The sequence below is a fragment of the Mustelus asterias genome, chromosome 14 (assembly GCF_964213995.1).
Source record: "Mustelus asterias chromosome 14, sMusAst1.hap1.1, whole genome shotgun sequence".
Classification (NCBI taxonomy): domain Eukaryota; kingdom Metazoa; phylum Chordata; class Chondrichthyes; order Carcharhiniformes; family Triakidae; genus Mustelus; species Mustelus asterias.
Genome location: NC_135814.1, coordinates 27,791,742 through 27,812,736, shown reverse-complemented (window position 1 = coordinate 27,812,736; position 20,995 = coordinate 27,791,742). Strand labels below are relative to the sequence as shown.

The 20,995-nt window shown below is 44.6% G+C and overlaps 1 protein-coding gene across 1 annotated transcript in view; it reads right to left on the bottom strand.

Moving 5' to 3' along the window:
- The window catches only part of LOC144504127 (low-density lipoprotein receptor-related protein 1-like), a 1,391,705-nt gene that overhangs the window by 834,294 nt on the left and 536,416 nt on the right, over positions 1 to 20,995 (bottom strand). The window contains exon 12 of the mRNA XM_078229303.1: positions 5,958 to 6,194. Within this exon, the coding sequence (XP_078085429.1) occupies positions 5,958 to 6,194 (237 nt within the window). The remainder of the gene's footprint in view (positions 1 to 5,957; positions 6,195 to 20,995) is intronic.

Genomic DNA, 20,995 nt, shown 5'->3' with positions numbered 1-20,995 from the left:
CACCAGCAGCACCAACCCTCACCAAACACCCTCCACAGTCCCAAACCCACTGCCCCCTGCAGCCCCAACTCCCGCCCCCAGCAAACTGGCCCCTCCCCCCCCCAACCTAATGACCTGCCCTGATCACTGGCTTCTCTCCATCACCACTGATTGCAGAGTGGCAGCGGGTCCCCCCCCACCCACATCGCCCCTCCCAAAGGCCCCGCCCCATTAGGCCCTGCCCATTTGGCACTACCCGACGCCTGTTGGGCAGTAGTAAGGTGCCCCCTGGGCATTGTCATTTTGCCCCTTGGGCAGTGCCAGGGAGGTAGGCTGGCACTGCCAGGCTAACAATGCCCAAAGGGCATCCCCCCTTAAACCCAACCCTCTGGGGGTCCTCAATGGTACCCCTTCACTCCAAAGGGTTCAGCCAGCTCCCTGCAAGTGACGGCACCGGAAATTCAGCTGCCGGAGACGCATGGAGGCCGTGGTGCCCAGCGGGGAGTCCACTAAACGGCTTCCACTTGAGTCCCCCGGCCCAAGCCACTGCTAAAGTAGCACAGTGGGCTGGGAGAATCACCCCCATTGTTCTTTCTGTGATCTTCATTGCAATGTCTCAATGTTTATTTGTAAAGGCACGAGAGGTGTGAAGTGGTTGAAGTCTCTGTCATTGATACTTTAATGGTCTGTCTGGTTGTGACATTTATAGGGTTGAAGGAACAGCAGCTTTACTTTCCAAAAGATGATTTGTGAATGACTTTCTTTTCTCAGCAATTCCACACTTGTCATTGTGATCAGGTGCCTTATTGGTCATGTACATAGTGCACACTGGTGAAAATGCATGGAAAGGGGCATAAGTTGGCATTGAATTGGCATGGACAGTACGAGGGGCCATGGAGAGAGCCATGGGCATGATTCTGCAAAAGGTTAGCAGAAATTGACATGGAAGATGTAAGGAACCGTGGAGGGTGAGTGTTGGGGAAGTAAGGATTAAGGACCAAATGTCTCTAACGTAACTGAGACAAAGTCTCAGAGAACTGTAGCGGACCTTTTAACCAGCACTCTTCAACAGCTGCCTGCCCCCATGGCAACTGACATTCTGCTTTCAGGGTAGACGTGCCTGACACCATCTCGCACCCACCCCTCAATCCCACACTGTGCATATTGGAGCAACTTTTACTGAGGAAGTTGCAGCAAGTCAGGAAATTTCCCAACTCAAGCTGCCCCTCAAAATCTGGCCTCCAGTCTGCATTTCCTTTCTGCAGTTAAATTTGTCACAATACAGATGTCCTTTTTCCCTAAGCCTTGTCTGTCAGTTCAAATGAACATATGAGCAGCACGGTGGCACAATGGTTAGCAATGCTGCCTCACAGAGCCAGGGACCTGGGTTCAATTCCGGCCTTGGGTCACTGTCTGTGTGGAGTTTGCCACATTCTCCTCGTGCCTGCGTGGGTTTCCTCCGGGTGCTCCGATTTCCTCGCACAATCCAAAGATGTGCAGGTTAGGTTGATTGGCCATGCTAAATTGTCCCTTAGTGTCCCAGAAAGTGAGAGTTAGGGTGATTAGTGAAGTAAATACATGGGGTTAGGGATAGAGCCTGGGCAAGATGCTCTGTCAGAGAGTGGGTGCAGACTTCATGGGCTGAATTGACCGCCTTCTGCACTGCAGGGATTCTGTAACATTAAAGAGGTTCCATGCAGGGTGTTCTCCTCCTGTGTTCTGGTCAATATTGTTTCCTCACCAACACAGAATGCAATAGATTAGTTTGTTCATCCCATTAACATTTGTGTGATCCTGCTATCAGCCAAACAGCTGCCACATTTGCCTGCATTAGAACAGTTGTTGCACATGAAAATGACTGCTTATGAATGAGTGAGACATTTTTGACAGATGCTAATAAGATGTTATTCAGAACCATTAAAGATTACAGCGTAGAAGATTGCCCAGCCCGTTGTCTTTTTGCCAGCTCTTCACTGAAGCAATTCAAAACTAATCTCACCAGTCTGCACTCCTTCCCTTTAAAAAAAGGTCATCACTGTCTCAACCATTCAATAAACCAAAACATTCAATGCACCGCAAAATACATATCTGCTAACCTTTCATGCATTTAGATGTAAGAGTTTTCTTTTCAATTTACAGCCTAAATAATTGCACTTATTGTTCCCATTTTGCTGCTGTCCACGAAGTTCCACTCTTATCATTCTTGTCTTCTCTCCCTGTCTGGTGGACATCTCTATTTGCAAATCATAATTCTTCTTTCTGTCAGCAAACTCTCCCTAACTAGGCCTTGAATAAATATTAAAAAGGTTAATGGTGCAGTCTCACTGGCAGATGTTCACCCACCAATTAATAATGCTCCAAGAATATTCCATGACAGTTCTTTTCAAGGGTTTAAAGAAAAACATTTAAATCAATTTAAGTACCAATCTGGATGGTATTTAGCACAATAATTGTAACAAATTGCAGTTGATAGTGTTCTTAAAAGGGTCTTCGCATACTAAATCAATGAAGAGTGCAATGAATTTTTGTAGTCATTCACTATTCCTCCCTTTTATGTTTCTGCATCGAGTGCTGTAATACAGCCAAATTGTCATTTGATATATTTAATAATTTGCTGGTACTTCATTGTAAAACTTGATGGGCTGAATAGCCTCCTTCTGCACTGCAGGGATTCTATGAAATGAAAATCAGAAGGGGAAAATAAACACTGAGGATAATAGAATTAATACTTTATTTTCCTTTTAACACTTCTTTAATTATTCCTCATTTTTGTTCTCTCCACGCATTTTTGCAATTAAGTGTTCCATGTACATGTAAAATTATGGTGGGGATTGGCTGGCTGCATCTCTGATCCAATTCTTTCCTTCTCTCTTTTGATTGGCTGAGAGGCTCCGATTGGATTTTTTCGGGGCATACTTTCATTATCTCATCAGGAAAATGGGAGATAGTAGGGAAGAGACAATAAGAAGATTAAAATGAAATTTCCTCAAGAACTGAGCTGCAAGAATATAGACCCCAGTAACAAATAGTTAATAAAAAAAATAATTAGAGGACAGAATCAGAAATGTAAAAGTCCAAAGATGTGCAGGTTAGATGGATTGGCCTTGCTAAATTTCCACTTAGTGTGTAGGTTAAGGGGATGAGCAGGGTGCGGTTGTGGGATAGGGTAGAGGTGGGCCAGGGTAAGATGCTCTGTCGAAAAGTCGGAGCAGACTTGATGGGCCGAATAGCCTCCTTCTGCACTGCAGGGATTCTATGAAATGAAAATAAGAAGGGAAAAATAAACACTGAGGATAATAGAATTAATACTTTATTTTCCTTTTAACACTTCTTTAATTATTCCTCATTTTTGTTCTCTGAACGCATTTTTGCAATTAAGTGTTCCAATTACAATGGAAGGAAAAGATAAATAACAAACTTGCATTTACATTGCACATTTTATAGCCACAGCATGGTTCAAATTGCTTTACAAGCTAAGTACTGTGGCAACGTTGGAAAACACAGCAGTCAATTTTGTGTACAGCAAACACAAACTACAACGAGATAAATGACCAGATAATCTATTTCAGTGAATCTGGTTAATGGAGTTAATGAAGTGCCCTTGATATTCAGATAGTTTTATTATTGTCACATTTGTATTGTTTTAACTGTCATTCATTAAAATAAGGTCAGTAGGTCTCACTAGAGTAGTGACTTCTTGAGACATTTGCTTGATTTATATTTCTAATTATGTCTATAGTATATTCATATTTTTCAGATGCAACGTACAATCCCAAACACCGAGTACAAATTCCAGCAAAAACCGAGACAAGCTTATAAAGACATACTGAGCTGCAAATTCCTGTCATCTTGTCAATGAGCTTGAAATAGGTGGTCCATGGAGAGCATGCACCAGAAGCCAGAGGCCAACTGGGCGTTGGACCTGACTAGCATATTTTCAGCAAGCTAATTATTCGAATCAGACTATGAGGCAGCTTGACAGATCCAAGAGAAAGAAATGTGGCTGCTTGCTTCCCCCCTGCAATGACCCTCAGTATGATCTGGGAGGGAGGAAGAATCAGGATGTAAGGAGGAGGACGGATGATCAAAAAGGAGGGCAATTGGGAGGGCCCCAGCAGTGGCTTTCAGGACTGCTGTGGAGTCAGAAGAAACACTCTTCACCTTGATATTTGAAGACCTGCAGCAGGCTATTTAAGCTGCATTGGTCTGGCTGCTGTGGTCATGGTTATCCTGAATGTAAATAGTCAGGTACTGGCTGTAGTCAGGTAGCCCAATTTCATGAGGGAGTATTCAAACAGACATTGAGCTCCTTATTTGCATATGCAAAGGGACAAATAACTATTTCAGCTATACACTATTAAGACCTGTAATGGAGCCTTAACCAACATAAGGGCTGGTGCACATTCGGTGCAAGATGTTTGCTACATGCTGCCTGTCACATTGGCATTTAGGTGCTCAAATTATTCGTATATATCAGCCATGGCATCAATGAATTTCTAAATCACCATGCTCTTTATTGGCAATGAATAAAAATAAATAGATTTACTTTCTTTGATGAGTACTGCAAAAGATAACTGAATCCACTGTAGCCATTATTATTAACTGAGACACTCAGTTTTCATGCCTTGCTGTTTGGTTGTTAACTCGCATGAATTCAAGCTTCCATTCTTAATATCTGATCGCTCAAGTGCAAGCTCAGAATTTTAAACCAATTTGAATTTACTAAATAATAAACTCTTGGAATTCCTCCATATTCCTTTCTTAAGTTCCTATTCATTCGTGGAATGTGGGAGTCGCTGGTTGGGCCAGCATTTATAGCCCATTCCTGAGGACATTTAAAAGCCAAATCACATTGCAGTGGCTCTGGAGTCACATGTAGGCCGGACCAGGTAACAACGGCAGATTTCCTTTGCTAAAGGGCATTAGTAAACCAGATGGGTTTTTACAATAACAATGGTTTCCTGGTCATCATTAGACTTTTAATTCCAGATTTTTATTGAATTCAAATTTCACCATCTGCTGTGGCGGGATTCGAACCCAGGTTCCCAGAGCATTACCCTGGGTCTCTGGACTAGTTACCCACAATGATACCACTACGCCACCATTTCCCCATTCCCCCAGTGTCTTCTTATTGAAGTTGTTCAGAATATAAATTCACTTGGTGGGCTAAGATGACAGTTGTTTTTTAAGAATGATGTGGAGATGCCGGCATTAGACTAGGGTGGGCACAGTAAGAAATCTCACAACACCAGTTTAACGTCCAACAGTCTAAGTCTCTTCGGGTAAGCGTTCTCCAAGGCGGCCTTCAAGACACATGACAACGCAGAATCACCGAGTAGAAACTGATAGCCAAGTTCCGCATGCATGAGGATGGTTCAACTGGGATCTTGGGTTCATGTCACATTACGTGTAGCCCTCATCATTTCGCCTGGGCTTGCAAAATCCTACTAACCGTCCTGGCTTGAGACAATTCGCACCTCTTTAACCTGTGATTAACCCTCTCTCCATTCGTATTGTCTGTACCTGTAAAGATTTGATTACCTGTAAAGACTTGCATTCCAACCATTATCTTGCAATTGAGTCTCTGTCTATATATGCCGTGTTTGTGAACCTAACTCTCCACTCACCTGATGAAGGAGCAATGCTCCAAAAGCTCATGATACCAAATAAACCTGTTGTACTTTGACCTGGTGTTGTGAGACTTCTTACTGTTTTTAAGAAGAGAGAACAGTTAAAATTCTATCCTTCACTATAATTCCCAGCACGCCCAGTCGTACCAAAAAGAAATAAATTGCTTCCAAATTTTCTTATGTCGGTTGTGCGTCCCGATAGAGTGGAAAATGCTGTTCACTAATACACTCTATATTGAAAAGAATATGCATGGAAAATAATATACAAATAGTCATCATCAGCCAGCAATTTCAAAGATCTCGGTCTATCATTACAGACAAGCATCATGAGGATTTCAATTTACTTACCATCTTTTAGGATTGTCTCTCGCCCTGTGCCATCGATTTTCTGTCGTCCAATTAAGAAGCTGGTTGTGTCAGCAAAATAGATGTAATTTGTTTCTGCATGAAAATCAAGAGCTCGTGGATTGACAAGGTTTTCTACTTGTATCATATATTCATCGACTGCTTTTGTATTCAGATCCATTCCTCGAATGATGCCTGGGCGGCCCTTTCCATAAAACAGGAACAGTTCATTCTTTGGCTCTGAAATGCAAAGGTTAAAAAAATGACAAGGTGCAATTTTACCTTCCTCCCCTTTTGGTGGCACTCTTAACAATAACAGTTAATGACTGAAATCGATTAACATTTTCTCTAATGGCACGAATCAAATCTGAGAATAGATGTCGGCAATTAAAAAGGGATAGAAATTGTGATGCTCTGTGTAATTATACCGCAATAATCAAAACAAGTAATTAGTTCTTTCTTGAGAACATCTTTGACTTGTTGTTTGTATTCTTCACGTACCTTTCAGCTTACATTTCATAATAATCTCAGCAGGGTTTGACCTCAGGACTTCCTGTTATACCGAAGGATATACCTTGTATTTACAAATTACTATGATGCAAGGACATCAACTTGAAGCACTGGACTGGACCTTCCAAAGAGAGGTAATCATGTTCCTACTGCCAGTCTGCTCCTTCATTTTTATCCAATGCCGGAACTCTGTATTCCTTGCGTGGACTTCCAAAACGGGCCTCTTCAGAAATGAAGAGTTTATATGTTCCGAGAGTCAGTCCTCATAGCACAGGGTCATTGGAGGATTGCATCTTTTTTGCTGCATTCTCTGCCATATTTTCGTAAGTCTTCATCTCCTAACACAGTGAAAATATTTTGGATGCTTAACCTTTTTCACTGTGTTAGTCAACTATCCAACTGCATAGGGTGATTTTTGATTTGATTTGATTTGATTTATTATTGTCACATGTAGTGGGATACAGTGTAAAGTATTGTTTCTTGCATGCTATACAGACAAAACATACCATTCCTGGAGTACATAGGGGGGAAGGAAAGGAGAGAGTGCAGATGCAGCGTTACAGTCATAGCTCGGGTGTAGAGAAAGATCAACTTAATATATAGTAGGTCCATTCAAAAGTCTGATGGCAGCAGGGAAGAAACGGTTCTTGAGTCAGTTGGTATGTGATCTCAAACTTTTTGCCGATGGAAGAAGGTGGAAGAAAGTATGTCCGCGACAATAGGGTGCTGTAGTCAGGTCTGTTTGGATGAGGGGGTGTCAGAGGATCTGGGAGGGAATGGGAAGGTTGGGAATAGGTTAGAGAGTCAGGATGGAGTCAGTTGTATAGTTATCCAGGGGTTAGATATGATTTTATTCCCTTCTAGCATTTCCTGGGCAACTATTCTGGTTTGTGAGCTGGAATCATCCGAAGTCTCCGACTCTAACTCAGAATTGCCGATTTTATCAGAGTGTTCTGGACGTGGGGCATTGAAAGTTGAAACTTCCTGGGCAATTCATGGAGACACCATGTATTTGGGCTTCTGATGGATTCCCCCAGCACATCTTCTCGGGTACCTCCGGGGTATGATCATGCAGAGACTGGAAAGGCTGGGCCATTAAACCTGTTTTGCTCTCCACATTTCCTTTTGAGTATTTCCTGCAGTTACTGTTTTCCTTTCAAATTTCCAGCATTCATAGTATTTTACTTTTGTACTTTCTGGCTGTGTTCTGTTTGAGTTGTGCTTAAAAATATGTACTTATTCACATGCAAGCAACCAACATTTCCTCAGTAAAGTGAATAGAAAAATGACTGCTTGGATGTTGACCTGAGTTTTGAAAAATATGTATGATATCAATTGTCTGCCCAGGGGAGTTAGCTTCTAACCCATGGCTACCAAGAAGTAGTACAAATTCAAAGTGCTTTCTTTTATCAGCAAGTCTAAGCATTGAGATTAACATTGGGGTTCAACAGCACAAAAAACAGTGCTGTCAACAGGTATTAGTGGCCTGTGACCTGAGATTCCTCCTCCTCCAGCATCAAAAAAAGCAAACGTCTGTGTGTGTGTGGCTGCTTGTGATATCATGGCAATGTGTGGCTTTGTACAGTGCAATTTCTGGAAATGTGGTTCAGCAAGTGGATCATTAATTATGAACGAAGTTATCTCCCATTTTTCATGAGAGTGAATTGTTTGGAGTTTAACGTGCCAGCATTATTTTAGTTGAAAATAATCCCTGTAACCTAGAATTCAACTGTGCTGTCCTTTTGCCATTTCCTGAGGTCGAAGAACCTGGAAACTCGCTGTTTCAACTTTCAGTGTTGCACCATGCAAATGGAAGCAATCTCAAGTTTTAGCAATGATTTAAAATGGGCAATATTAATTTGCCAGCCTATTATGCACCATACCTTGACTGGAAGAGAGACCGAAAATGAAGTGTTGGTATGTTCATAGTTAACACAGTCAAAACGGTTTATTTTAAACCTTCACTCGAAGATATTACCTAGTATAAGTACCTATGTGTGTCAGTAGGCGGAACCCCTCTGGATTTTGACATTATATGAAATAAAACTTTTTAAAAAAATGTTTTTTCTATTCTGTAATTATTGTGAAAGTAGGAAGAGAATGCTATTCTCTGCAGTTAAGGAACAATGCCTGACATTGCAATCTAGTGATCATTGCAGTGAGAATACAGTTAGGCTATAGTGAGACTTGTTCTGTCATTTAAAAAAAAAGAAAGCAATCTTTGTATGTAAAGAGAGCTGAACTACAATCACATGGAACAGAGAAGAACACAAAGCTTGACAAAGTGAGTTGAGCATTAGATTGTTCTGACAAAGAGAACCACAAACAATATAGCCAAAAGGTATATGCTGTAAACTGCTATGATGCCATGACATTGATTCATGCCCTCAAAGTGAATTTGTTAAATTTAATCTCTATAACATCTTCCAACTGTGCAACACGACTAACTGCAGAGTCTGATCTATTGTAGTGCCGTTAACAGCATAAAATTGAGCTCAATGTTTCAGGATCCATTAAAGTTGTTGGAGATAACCGGAATTCTTCAGGATGCAATCCAACAATTTGCATTCATTGCTGCCCTCCAGTGATGTCCTCACCACTGTCTGCATGCTGAGGAATAATTTACATAATTCGGCAAGGACAGGAGCAGGTGAACAAGTATTCTATTACGACCATCATTCTAACTAAGACAAAAAGAGCACAGATGCTAAGCGCGGGGGTTTCCTGCTCTTTCTGCCAGTTGGATCTTCCTGTCCCGTCGAAAGTGACCCTCCCCCATGGCAGGTTTTCTGGTGGAGGGACAGATGAGCAACACAAAATGCCATAGAGTTTGGCTCAACCAGTAGAACCCGGCAACGGCCAATGCCAAGCCCCTGGAAGACATACCGCGGGTGGCTTGAAAATCCTATTTTCTGCCACCACCTGTGGTGTGTTTTCCAGCAGCAGAGGAGGTTTGCCATTAGTCATCGGTGAGATCTTCCAGTCCCACGAAGTCAATGGCCATTTGCATTGCTCATTGGCCGCGCTGCCAGGGAACCTGCCACCGGGAACACCTTCAGCGGCAATGGAAGCTCTGCTGGGAAGGGCCAGAAAACCCTGCGCAGAGAGACATTTGTGAGTTGATATTGAAACTATCTAAATATTCTGAGTAAAAAGCAAGGCAACCTCAGAGAAATGTACTCTGGGCAATGGAATGACATGCCTTATAAAATAAGGAAGCCCCATACACAGGAAAGGAAAATACAACTGGAGTTAATAAGGCAGCTGCACATTTAGCAGTTCTGATGAAGAAAGCATGGGCAAGATTTTCCCAGGAATTAGCAAAAGCTGATAGTGGGCCAGAAAAGTGGCATTGAAGCCACCAACAGCAATGGTGGATTTCTCAGGACTTGGATAAAAACATAAAAGAATGGATTCCATGATGTATCACTGGCAGAGTGGCCTCTGATTCACCCGCTCCACCAGCAACTTAGAAACATGAGGATAGTGCCGCCATTTTAAAAAGGCCACCCTAATGCCAAGCAACTCACCCTGGATCTCCCCCCAACAGCCCCCCACACCCAACCCCTTGGCACCCTTCCCCTTGGCACTGCGCCTTGGCACAGCTTTAGGAATGTGCCATGGGGCAGTGCCCAGAAAGTGCCAGGAGGCTGTAGCCAGGCCGTGCTAGGGGGCAGTGGCCAGGCAGCGCCAGGGGGATGTACCTAGGCAGCGCTAGGGGCAGTGCCTAAGCAATGTCAGGAAGCAGCACACAGGCAGTGCCATGAGGTAGTGGCCAGGCAGTGCCAGAAGGCAGTGCCCAGGCAATGCCACAGGGCAGTGGCCAGGGCAGTCCCAAGGGACAGTGCCAAGATGCGGGGGCAGTGCCGAGGGGCAGTGCCAAGGTGCAGTAACTGGGGGTAGTGTCCAGGCATGTCCCTCTCTCCCTGATTAACGCACTCACCTAAGGTTTCTTGGATGGCCTGCTCACCAGGTGCACACCTTGGGTGCCCAGTCGGGTTTCACGATGTTCTGCCATTATGTCATCGTGAATGGATTTTCTGACGGGGATAGGATGATTTAGGTATAGGGATCTGATAATGATTTGTTAATAAATGAAAATTATGTTCCCAATGTTAAACATTGGGAAATGTGCCCTTTCACTGGGGGTTGGGGACAATGTGAAAGGGGATTTTGACTGTTCTGGCAATATTTCCACTCCCTTTGCCGAAGCAGCCCAATGTGATCGGAAGCGGAATATGTTCAAGTGCTATGAGTTGGAATAAGGAAGTTCCATACACAGCTTACAGCTTAAATAAGGCACATGTATAATGATGAGTCGCCATCAGGAAGGCACATACTGACAGCTCAGGAACATCTACATTTTCTCAATGTTTTAAAGAATTTTGTATATTATGACATTCAAACAAAATCTCACATTATCTGGTGCTGGACATAGCTTAAGAAAACAAACAGTAATGAAGCAACATGCAAAGGGTAGAAATTAGTGTGTGTTTTCATGTTTTTTGGGTGCAGAAAGGGTGCCATGAAGTAGAATTTAGCGCACAGCACCCTATACCAGAACGACGCTCAGTGCCGTACTGGTTTGGGCATTCGATATCTGTTCATAACATCTATCTGAAGGATACGCAGGAATCACTGAAATAAGTTAACAAGTGTCCTGTGCTCAAGAACCTTGTGTGAAATTAATGCCTGTGCACACCTAAAAAGTCATACATTAAACCAGCCCAAATTATGATGGGAGCAGATAACAAGTAAGCTTTACAATTGGTATTTCAACAGATCCTTATCACCAACAAGTTAAAGATCTCATTCATCATTTTAGACCTCTGTGTACTTTTGGGACATATTTTTGGCTGTTTTGGCGAGGGTTCATTTATTACTTCGTAAATTTATGGAAGACAGTAATTACTTTATAGAATTTCCTATCCAAGCATTATTTTTAATTTAGCTTTCTCAAGTACAGCTTTTTTTATTTAACCCAAATCCTTTCTATATCAATATATATATATATATATTTACATATGTTAACCATTGATTACAGAATCGCAACATTCATTTTGAACCGTTTTCAGTATTTCACTGCTGACTGGCTATAAAAATAGCTTTCGAGGTTTTTTTTTTAGTTCATTTGTCCTTGAGTTCTGCAGTTTAGAATTCAAGCTGCGTGGCTTTTGGCAGATGGATCTGATGGATTTGATGTCCCATATGGTTTTGTAAGACCAGAGTTTTGCTTGTGTTGGATAAATTATTGAAAAGATCTAAAATACCTTCACAGGGGAATTAAAGAAAGAAATCATGTATGGGGCCAGTGATGGTGGTGTATTTACTTAGCTAAAGAGAGCAAAAATTAGAAGATTGTTGCACCACTCGGAAATTTCCCTGAATCGATGCTGCTCTGCATTTCTTCCAGAAATGTCTGGGCTCGGCTTTCCCAGAAATGCAGGGTGCAGGGGTGCCTCAGAGAGCCCTGTTGAAGCAGAGTGAAGGAGTGGAGGTGGGTGAACAGCCCACTTTTTACAGCACCGTGGTCAGTTTAAATATCCATTGTTAATGGGACTGAATGGGTGAGTAGATGGATGAGTGGCAGGGATTAGGGTGTTAAGGATGGTGGGTGGGTGAAGTGAGTGAGCTAAGTGGGAAGAATGGGTGGATGGAGTGAGGTAAATGGATAGGATGGGTAAGTGGGTGAGCAGGCAGATAGATGAGGTGACAGGCAGATAAACAGGTGAGATGGATAGGGTGCAGTTAGGTGGTATTGGTTCCGAGGACAGTCAGGTTGAGTTGGGGAAAGTAGTCAGGTTGGGGATAGTCGGAAGGGATCGGGGAGGAGGGGAGGTTTTGGGGTAGTCAGCAAGAGACTACAAAGGGTCGTGAATGTAGCCCAATCCATCACGCAAATCAGCCTCCCATCCATTGACTGTCTACACTTCCCTCTGCCTCGGCAAAGCAGCCAGCATAATTCAAGACTCCATGCACCCCGGACATTCTCTCTTCCACCTTCTTTCATCGGGAAAAAGATACAAAAGTCTGAGGTCACGTACCAACCAACTCAAGAACAGCTTCTTCTCTGCTGCTATCGGAATTTTGAATGGATCTACCTTGCATTAAGTTGATCTTTCTCTACACCCTAGCTATGACTGTAACACTACATTCTGCACTCTCTCATTTTCTTCTCTGAATGGTATGCTTTGTCTGTATAGCGCACAAGAAGCAATACTTTTCACTTCATACTAATACATGTGACAATGATAAATCAAATCAAATCAAATCAGTTGTTTGGGGCTATAGTCGGAGGGTGGGTGGGGGTGTGGTGAGTTGTATAGTTATCCAGATGTTAGATGAATTGTTGACCTATCTACCATTGCCTGGATAAATATCCAAATAAGTACATCAGATCGCTCCCAAATCTCCAATTCAGAGACTTTTACAGTGGGTCAAGGGGTGTGGAGAAATTGCCCATCAGAATTTGAAAATTCCCAAGCAATTCCAATGGTTTTGCAAGTTAGGACATCCACAGGTCCCGACAGGCGGCTCAGTCGACAACCCTGGGATTAGAAAATTTGAACAAACATTTTTACAGTTGATCTTTACATCTTTATTCAGTGGGGTGGCACGGTAGCACAGTGGTTCGCACTGCTGCCTCACAACGCCAGGGACGCGGGTTCAATTCCAGCCTCGCGTCACTGTCTGTGTGGAGTCTGCACGTTTTCCCCGTGTCTGCGTGTGTTTTCTCCGGGTGCTCCGGTTTCCTCCCACAGTTCAAAAGGCATGCTGGTTAGGTGCATTGGCCCCATGCTAAATTCTTCCTCAGTGCACCTAATCAGGTGCTGGAGTGTAGCGACTAGGGGATTTTCACTGTAACTTCATTGCAGTGTTAATGTAAGCCTACTTGTGACGAATAAATAAACTTAAAGCTGAATCAAGCCAATACGATTAATGGACATTAGTCAATTTTTGTGTTCTTCTTTAAAAATATCTGGGGAATTGAAAACTTTTCCATTCTACAGCTTAACAATAGACACATTTATCATATAGATTCAGAACAATGGCCGCGATTCTCCCAAAAGTGCTGAATTGGCAGGAAAACTGTTCCAAATTCCAACAGTTTTATCAGATCAGCTTCTCACCCGAATCTCCGCACTCTGTGCACTGCAGAGGTCCCAGTCGTGAATATTATTAAAAGCCCAGGGGGGCGGGGTCTGTTCACACCGGAGTCTGACAGTTCTGGAACTCTGCACATGCGCAGTGGCTCCGATCTGTCAGACTCCCCGTTTGTGGCCAGCTTGATCATTGGTCAGCCCAGGACCCCCGCAGTGCTGCCCCTCCACCCCCCCCCCCGCCCCCCCCATGGCCTGATCGCGGCCTCCATGACAATTCCTGGGCCAGCCCTGAACCCCCCCCGCCCCAGAGCGGCCCGATGCACAGCCCACTCCCCCAGCAGTGGTGATACCCCCCCCTGCTGACCCCCCCCATCCCCTGGGGTCAGACCCCCCTCCCCCGGAGGCAGCCCCCCTACGCCAGCAGACCACCCCCCCCCACCGCCCTCCCCAGCCTGCCCCAATCGCTGCCTTCCCTCCATCTCAGACTGATCTATCTGCAGAGTGGCAGTGGGACCCCCCTGCCCCTACCAATCACTCCTAGGCCTTTCCCACAATATGCCCCGCCCCCGGCACTGCCCGATGCCCGATGGGTAGTGCCAAGGTGCCCCCTGGGCATGGGCACTTTGCCCCTTGGGCAATGCCAGGGGGCACAGGCTGGCACTGCCAGAGTGCCCATGCCCAGGGGGCACCACCCCCCCATCACCTGACCCCATGGGGGGCCCCGATTGCCCCCCCTTCATTCCGGCAGGGTCTCCCACTAGTTCCCCGAACGTGGGGAGCTAGTCTAAACCCCACTGGAATGAAGTATTCCTGGCGGGGTGGGAGATTCAATCAGGACCTGAAAGTTCCTGATAATTAGATTGAAAATGCATTTAAAATAGATTAAAAACAGATTCAAATTACTTATCCGCCTTCCTGCCGGTTTCCTGCGTGGTCTGACCAGCGACTGTTCGCCAGCTCTGGGAGATGCGCATGCGTTCCTGACACATGCGCAAATTCCGGAACAAGGCCGGCAATGCGCATCTCCCCCCCGACCCGCCAGAAAAGTTGTGGGTCGCGATGGGAGAATCTCGGCCAATATTCTTAAATTACCTTGAACATGTCTGGGGGAGCTGGCAAAGAGGTGGCACAGTTGGTACACACTCCCCACCACTCACTTGTGGAACGTTAGATTATAATCCATCCCTAACAGTGTGATTTCTCTGGGTTTCTTATTTTCTTATATTTTCTTTAGTTCACCATCCTTCATAACTCCTCTAGGTTGAACCCACAGTCCTTCTGAACTATACCTGATCAATATATGGGTAATTTGTGGCAGATCCAAGATCAAACAAAAACCATCATTGCTACATTTCTAGTTACAGGTTATGTTCCATGCTCCTTGACTTCAGAAGGCAAAGAATATAAACTTCACTAGACAGTGGCTTGGGCCATAAACTCTCAACAGATGTATTAGTTAACGCCGTGGCTTAGTCGGCAAATGTGCAGCCAAGTAAACGTGCATGCCTAATAAACAGAAGATCCTGAGTTCAAATCTCAGTGGTGCCTCGGTCCATTTGTGCATGGGCTTTTAATTGAAACCATCTAAAAATAGAGTTGGCAACAATGTAATCTTGTTGTAGGGCAGCACGGGTGGTACAGTGATTAGCACTACTGCCTCACAGCACCAGGGACCCGGATTTGATTCCCGGCTTGGGTCACTATCTGTGTGGAGTCTGCACATTCTCCCCGTGTCTGTGTGGTTATCCTCCCGGTGCTCCGGTTTCTTCCCACAGTCCGAAAGAGATGCTGGTCAGGTGCATTGGCCATGCTAAATTCTCTCTGTGTACCCGAACAGGCGCCTGAGTATGACAACTCGGGGATTTTCACAGTAACTTCATTGCAGTGTTAATATAGGCCTACTTGTGACACTAATAAATACACTTTAAACTTAATTGGAAATTGGGTAAGTGGGCGCACAGTACAATCGCTGCAAACTTAATGATCCCTTTTCAAAAGAGAGAAAATAGTAGTTGCATCTGTTGACATTTGAAACTTTGCGGTGAGCTTGAGCTGGCTCAAGGTCACCTTATGTGACAAATTGTTGATTCCTGGACAGAGTCGTTCCGGACTACCCTATCTGACAGCCACAGATTTGTTACTTAATTGGAACAAAATAGGTTGTTCAAACTTCATTGCTGACCATGAAAATTTAAATGTGTATCGCTCCAACTCAAATAGAACTGCCAATAAAACATACACTCAGAGAAAACCCATAAGGTGTTCCAGTTTTCAATTGAAAGATGTAAAAATCACTCTCAGATGTTTGACCAGATATCGATATTTCGGGGCTTTTATCGCAAAATAGTTTGGACCTATCTTGTGGGGGAACATGGTTTCAAAGACTACATCCACGATAATAGAAAAGGAAAAGTCAATATCATAGGATCCCTGCATTACAAAAGGAAGCTATTTAGCCCATTGATTCTGCACCAATTCTCTGACAGAGCATCTTACCCAGGCCCACCACTTGCCCTATCTCCATAACCACACACATTTATCCTCTAACCTACAAGCCGTGGGACATTAAGGGGCAGTTTAGCACGGCCAATCCAACTAACCTGCACATCTTTGGTCAATATCACCATACATCACATCACAAATGCTTACATTTTGATACAGAAAATATCCCAAGGTTGAAATTGAATAGCCACAGAAAACAAGTGCAGGAATCACAATCCACACTTATCTCATGCCCTGTCAATGTACTGGAGGCAGCAGGTCAACTTGCTGGTTCCTGTGCATTATAATAATTATTGTGTGCAACCAGTGCCAATCGCATCCTTTACTTGCTGCAAATTTCCCGGGGGCCCAATTTAGTTACTAGTTGACATACTTAAGCTAGCCTTCCAATTTTAAAGGGAAGTTTTATTGTCACTGCTTGAGGTGCTGACATAAGTTGGAATAGTGCAAAGAACAATGGCTGACAAGGGAAAGAGCGTGTGCCAAGATTTTGCGACACTCCACCTCCTCCACCAAGATTGTGCATAGCAGAAGAGACGTCCTGCTTTGGCACGGAGCCAGGAGGCCCTCCACACACACACAGAAGGCAGCTGACAGCTCTGAAGGTTAATGTGAATTTACCCTGAGGGGGCCCAAGTGCCACAAATGTTTAAGTGACCTTACATGACTGGTCAAGTTCATCTTTAAATGTCATACACTACCAACTGCATTTCTATCCACAGCTTCATCGCTCACCTATCAATGCTTTCTATTAATCAAGACACATAACCAACAGTCATGTACTTCACCTCACCCTTACACATTTAGTACTGCTGCAAATCTCACACGCACATTTCACAGCTTACAAACATTGCAGCAATTCAACCATGACAGCCACATAACCCAAACATACTTCATGACACTCACGTTCACACTTTCCTTTCTCTTGCAAAAGAAAGCGGTGTACAAAAGGAGATGGCCAGCACGAAAAAAAGGAAAGAAGCGTGTCCATGTCCGCATAAAGGAGAACAGTTATGGCCATAGTGGAAGAGCCATTGCTGAGGCAGTGGTCATTAGACAGGCTGAATCCGTTGAAAATGACTTTATCTGCATACCAAGGTTTCTTCCTTTTTCCCGCTTCCCCCTCACTCCATCATCTCTACTGACTTTGAATCACACATTAACTTCTGACATTTCCCTCTCCCTTCATCACAACCTGACTATTGTCCCATTTTGCTTTCAGATATCCAAAAAGTACAACCTGCCAGGCAATGAAAGAAGAACCATGAACACAAATAAAACACATTGTGTGGAATCTAAATTGACAAAGGGGCAGCTCCTATCCACAGGTGGGAAAATGACGGGAGACCAATGTCACCTCTACTAGGGAAGGCTTGCTGGTAATAGGTGCCCACCAGGGATTTAACTAGTCATCATTGGTCTTTTCTTGGGATTAAGGAACCCAGAATTAGAAATACCACCGCCACATGAGCTGCAGGCCAATCAGAGACTGGCAACTCCCATCAGCACCACCGAGAGTGATAGCTGCTGCCAGTAATGTACCCACCAGATGCCCTGGATTGCCAACAGACCCAGACCACAAGTGAATGAGGGTATGACGGGGGTTGCAGGCAAGGGCTGATGACTGAAGAGGTGGGGCATAGGGATCCAGAAGAAAGGGCAGGGGGCCACCCCATGCCGATGTTGGGTACCTTAATCAGACACTGGGTGGAATCTAACCAAAAAATGGCAAATTCTCAGGATCTGACAGAAAACCGACGTGCTTCCCTCCAGGTCTTACAGTACTTTATCAAAAAAAACGGCACCATCATTTTGAGGGTCTGAACCTAAAGATGCCAGCAAAGTCCAGCTCCACTGAGATTGGGATGTCAATTTTAAAGACTGCCCTGATCAGAGCAAAAAAATAGCCTCCCCCACCCTACCCAGAAGGTATCAGGGGCTCCCCACCCTAACAAACAGTCATCGCAGGCATCCCCTTCTCACACCCCTACCTCCGATCAACACCGGAATCCCCTCCCCCTCCCCCTCTCCCCCACAATCATCACTTGCATCTCCCTCTCTTTCCCCCACTCCCTGATCATTGCCAGCATTTCCTCCCCACTTCAGTGCATGCTGCCCCACCTCTCACCCCCCTTCCCCTCAATGGGGTTCAAACTAGGCACCACCCCTGACACTACCGCCTGGTACAGGTTGGCATTGCTCGGGGGAAGTGCCAGGTGGCAGTGCTGGGGCAGTGACTGGAAATGTCCCTCTCCCCCAGGGGGCTATACTCAACTTTGCGCTCCCGGAGGGATCCCCACAACCTGTTCACATCTGGGCAGCCATGATGTGGAGATGCCGGCGTTGGAATGGGGTAAACACAGTAAGAAATCTCACAACACCAGGTTAAAGTCCAACAGGTTTATTTGGTAGCACAAGCCACTAGCTTTCAGAGCGCTGCCCCTTCATCAGGTGAGTGGATGACTCACCTGATGAAGGAGCAGCGCTCCGGAAGCTAGTGGCTTGTGCTGCCAAATTATCCTGTTGGACTTTAACCTGGTGTTGTGAGACTTCTTACCACATCTGGGTGAACATGTTGTAAATGTCAGCAAGGTTTGAAAACACAGCAAGGGGGAAAATATGACAGGGGGGGCCTGAGAATTATATTAACATTTATGCAAAGATACTAAAATGAGGTTTCCGCCCTTCGTAGTGGTCTCTTTGATGGTGAATGCATACTGAATTTATCCCTCACTGAGTGTCTTTGAATAAGGTGCCCACCCTGGAAAGCCACATGTACACCTGACAGGGTTAAATACCAGTCATGTGAGATGAGACCCTTAAGTTGTCAGTAATTAACTGCTTAACGGCCTCAGTTAGGGCCTGGGTGAAAGCTCCACCCATGAGCCTATTACAAATATGAAGTTTCTAACGTTGCATTTTTTGGGAATGTTTCTTTAACTTAGGCTAAAATGGAAAAATGGAAACTGGGCCAGATTACAGAAGAAGATTGAAGAGTGCATGCACTAGATATTTGTTGCATAAGGAAGCGTACATTCAATGTTGAAAAGCATGGGGATGGTCAGAACCATTTAGGCACAGGGCTTTGTGCAGTGCTTGAGGAAAGGTTGAGGGAGCGAGGGCTGTTTTCTCTGGAGCGGAGGAGGCTGAGGGGAGACTTAATAGAGGTTTATAAAATTATGAAGGGGATAGATAGAGTGAACGTTCAGAGACTATTTCCTCGGGTGGATGGAGCTATTACAAGGGGGCATAACTATAGGGTTCATGGTGGGAGATATAGGAAGGATATCAGAGGTAGGTTCTTTACGCAGAGAGTGGATGGGGTGTGGAATGGACTGCCTGCATTGACAGTGGAGTCAGACACTTTAGGAACATTTAAGCGGTTATTGGATAGGCACATGGAGCACACCAGGATGATAGGGAGTGGGATAGCTTGATCTTGGTTTCAGATAAAGCTCGGCACAACATCGTGGGCCGAAGGGCCTGTTCTGTGCTGTACTGTTCTATGTTCCATGCTTGGAACCCATCCTCTCCAGCATGGAATTGGTGGTGAACTCTAACACCATGATGCAGATCCTGACGGCAGATGTCTCATTAAATCACTAGTCGCTTTGTGACACATCTCTTCACTTCAAGGGTTGTAAAACCTTATTAAAAATGAATGCATGCAATCAGGGCCTCCAGATTTCCTGGCACCAAGCCCACAAAAAGAATCTAAATGAAACTGGAACTATGTTCCACCTTTCTTAACGCAAAAATACAAATATAAATTGATCTTAAGGTTCCTAACATTAAGACCATAAGACCATAAGACATAGGAGCGGAAGTAAGGCCATTCGGCCCATCGAGTCCACTCCACCATTCAATCATGGTTGATTTCAACTCCATTTACCCGCTCTCTCCCCATAGCCCTTTATTCCTCGAGAAATCAAGAATTTATCAATTTCTGTCTTGAAGACGCTCAACGTCTCGGCCTCCACAGCCCTCTGTGGCAATGAATTCCACAGACCCACCACTCTCTGGCTGAAGAAATTTCTCCTCATCTCTGTTCTAAAGTGACTCCCTTTTATTCTAAGGCTGTGCCCCCGCGTCCTAGTCTCCCCTGTTAATGGAAACAACTTCCCTACGTCCATCCTATCTAAGCCGTTCATTATCTTGTAAGTTTCTATCAGATCTCCCCTCAACCTCCTAAACTCCAATGAATATAATCCCACGATCCTCAGACGTTCATCGTATGTCAGGCCTACCATTCCTGGGATCATCCGTGTGAATCTCCGCTGGACCCGCTCCAGTGCCAGTATGTCCTTCCTGAGGTGTGGGGCCCAAAATTGCTCACAGTACTCCAAATGGGGCCTAACCAGTGCTTTATAAAGCCTCAGAAGTACATCCCTGCTTTTGTATTCCAAGCCTCTTGAGATAAATGACAACATTACATTTGCTTTCTTAATTACGGACTCAACCTGCAAGTTTACCTTTAGAGAATCCTGGACTAGGACTCCCAAGTCCCTTTGCACTTTAGCATTATGAATTTTGTCACCGTTTAGAAAATAGTCCATGCCTCTATTCTTTTTTCCAAAGTGTACGACCTCGCACTTGCCCACGTTGAATTTCATCAGCCACTTCTTGGACCACTCTCCTAAACTGTTTAAATCTTTCTGCAGCCTCCCCACCTCCTCAATACTACCTGCCCCTCCACCTATCTTTGTATCATCGGCAAACTTGGCCAGAATGCTCCCAGTCCCGTCATCTAGATCGTTAATATATAAAGAGAACAGCTGTGGCCCCAACACTGAACCCTGCGGGACACCACTTGTCACCGGTTGCCATTCTGAGAAAGAACCTTTTATCCCAACTCTCTGCCTTCTGTCTGACAGCCAATCGTCAATCCATGTTAGTACCTTGCCTCGAATACCATGGGCCCTTATT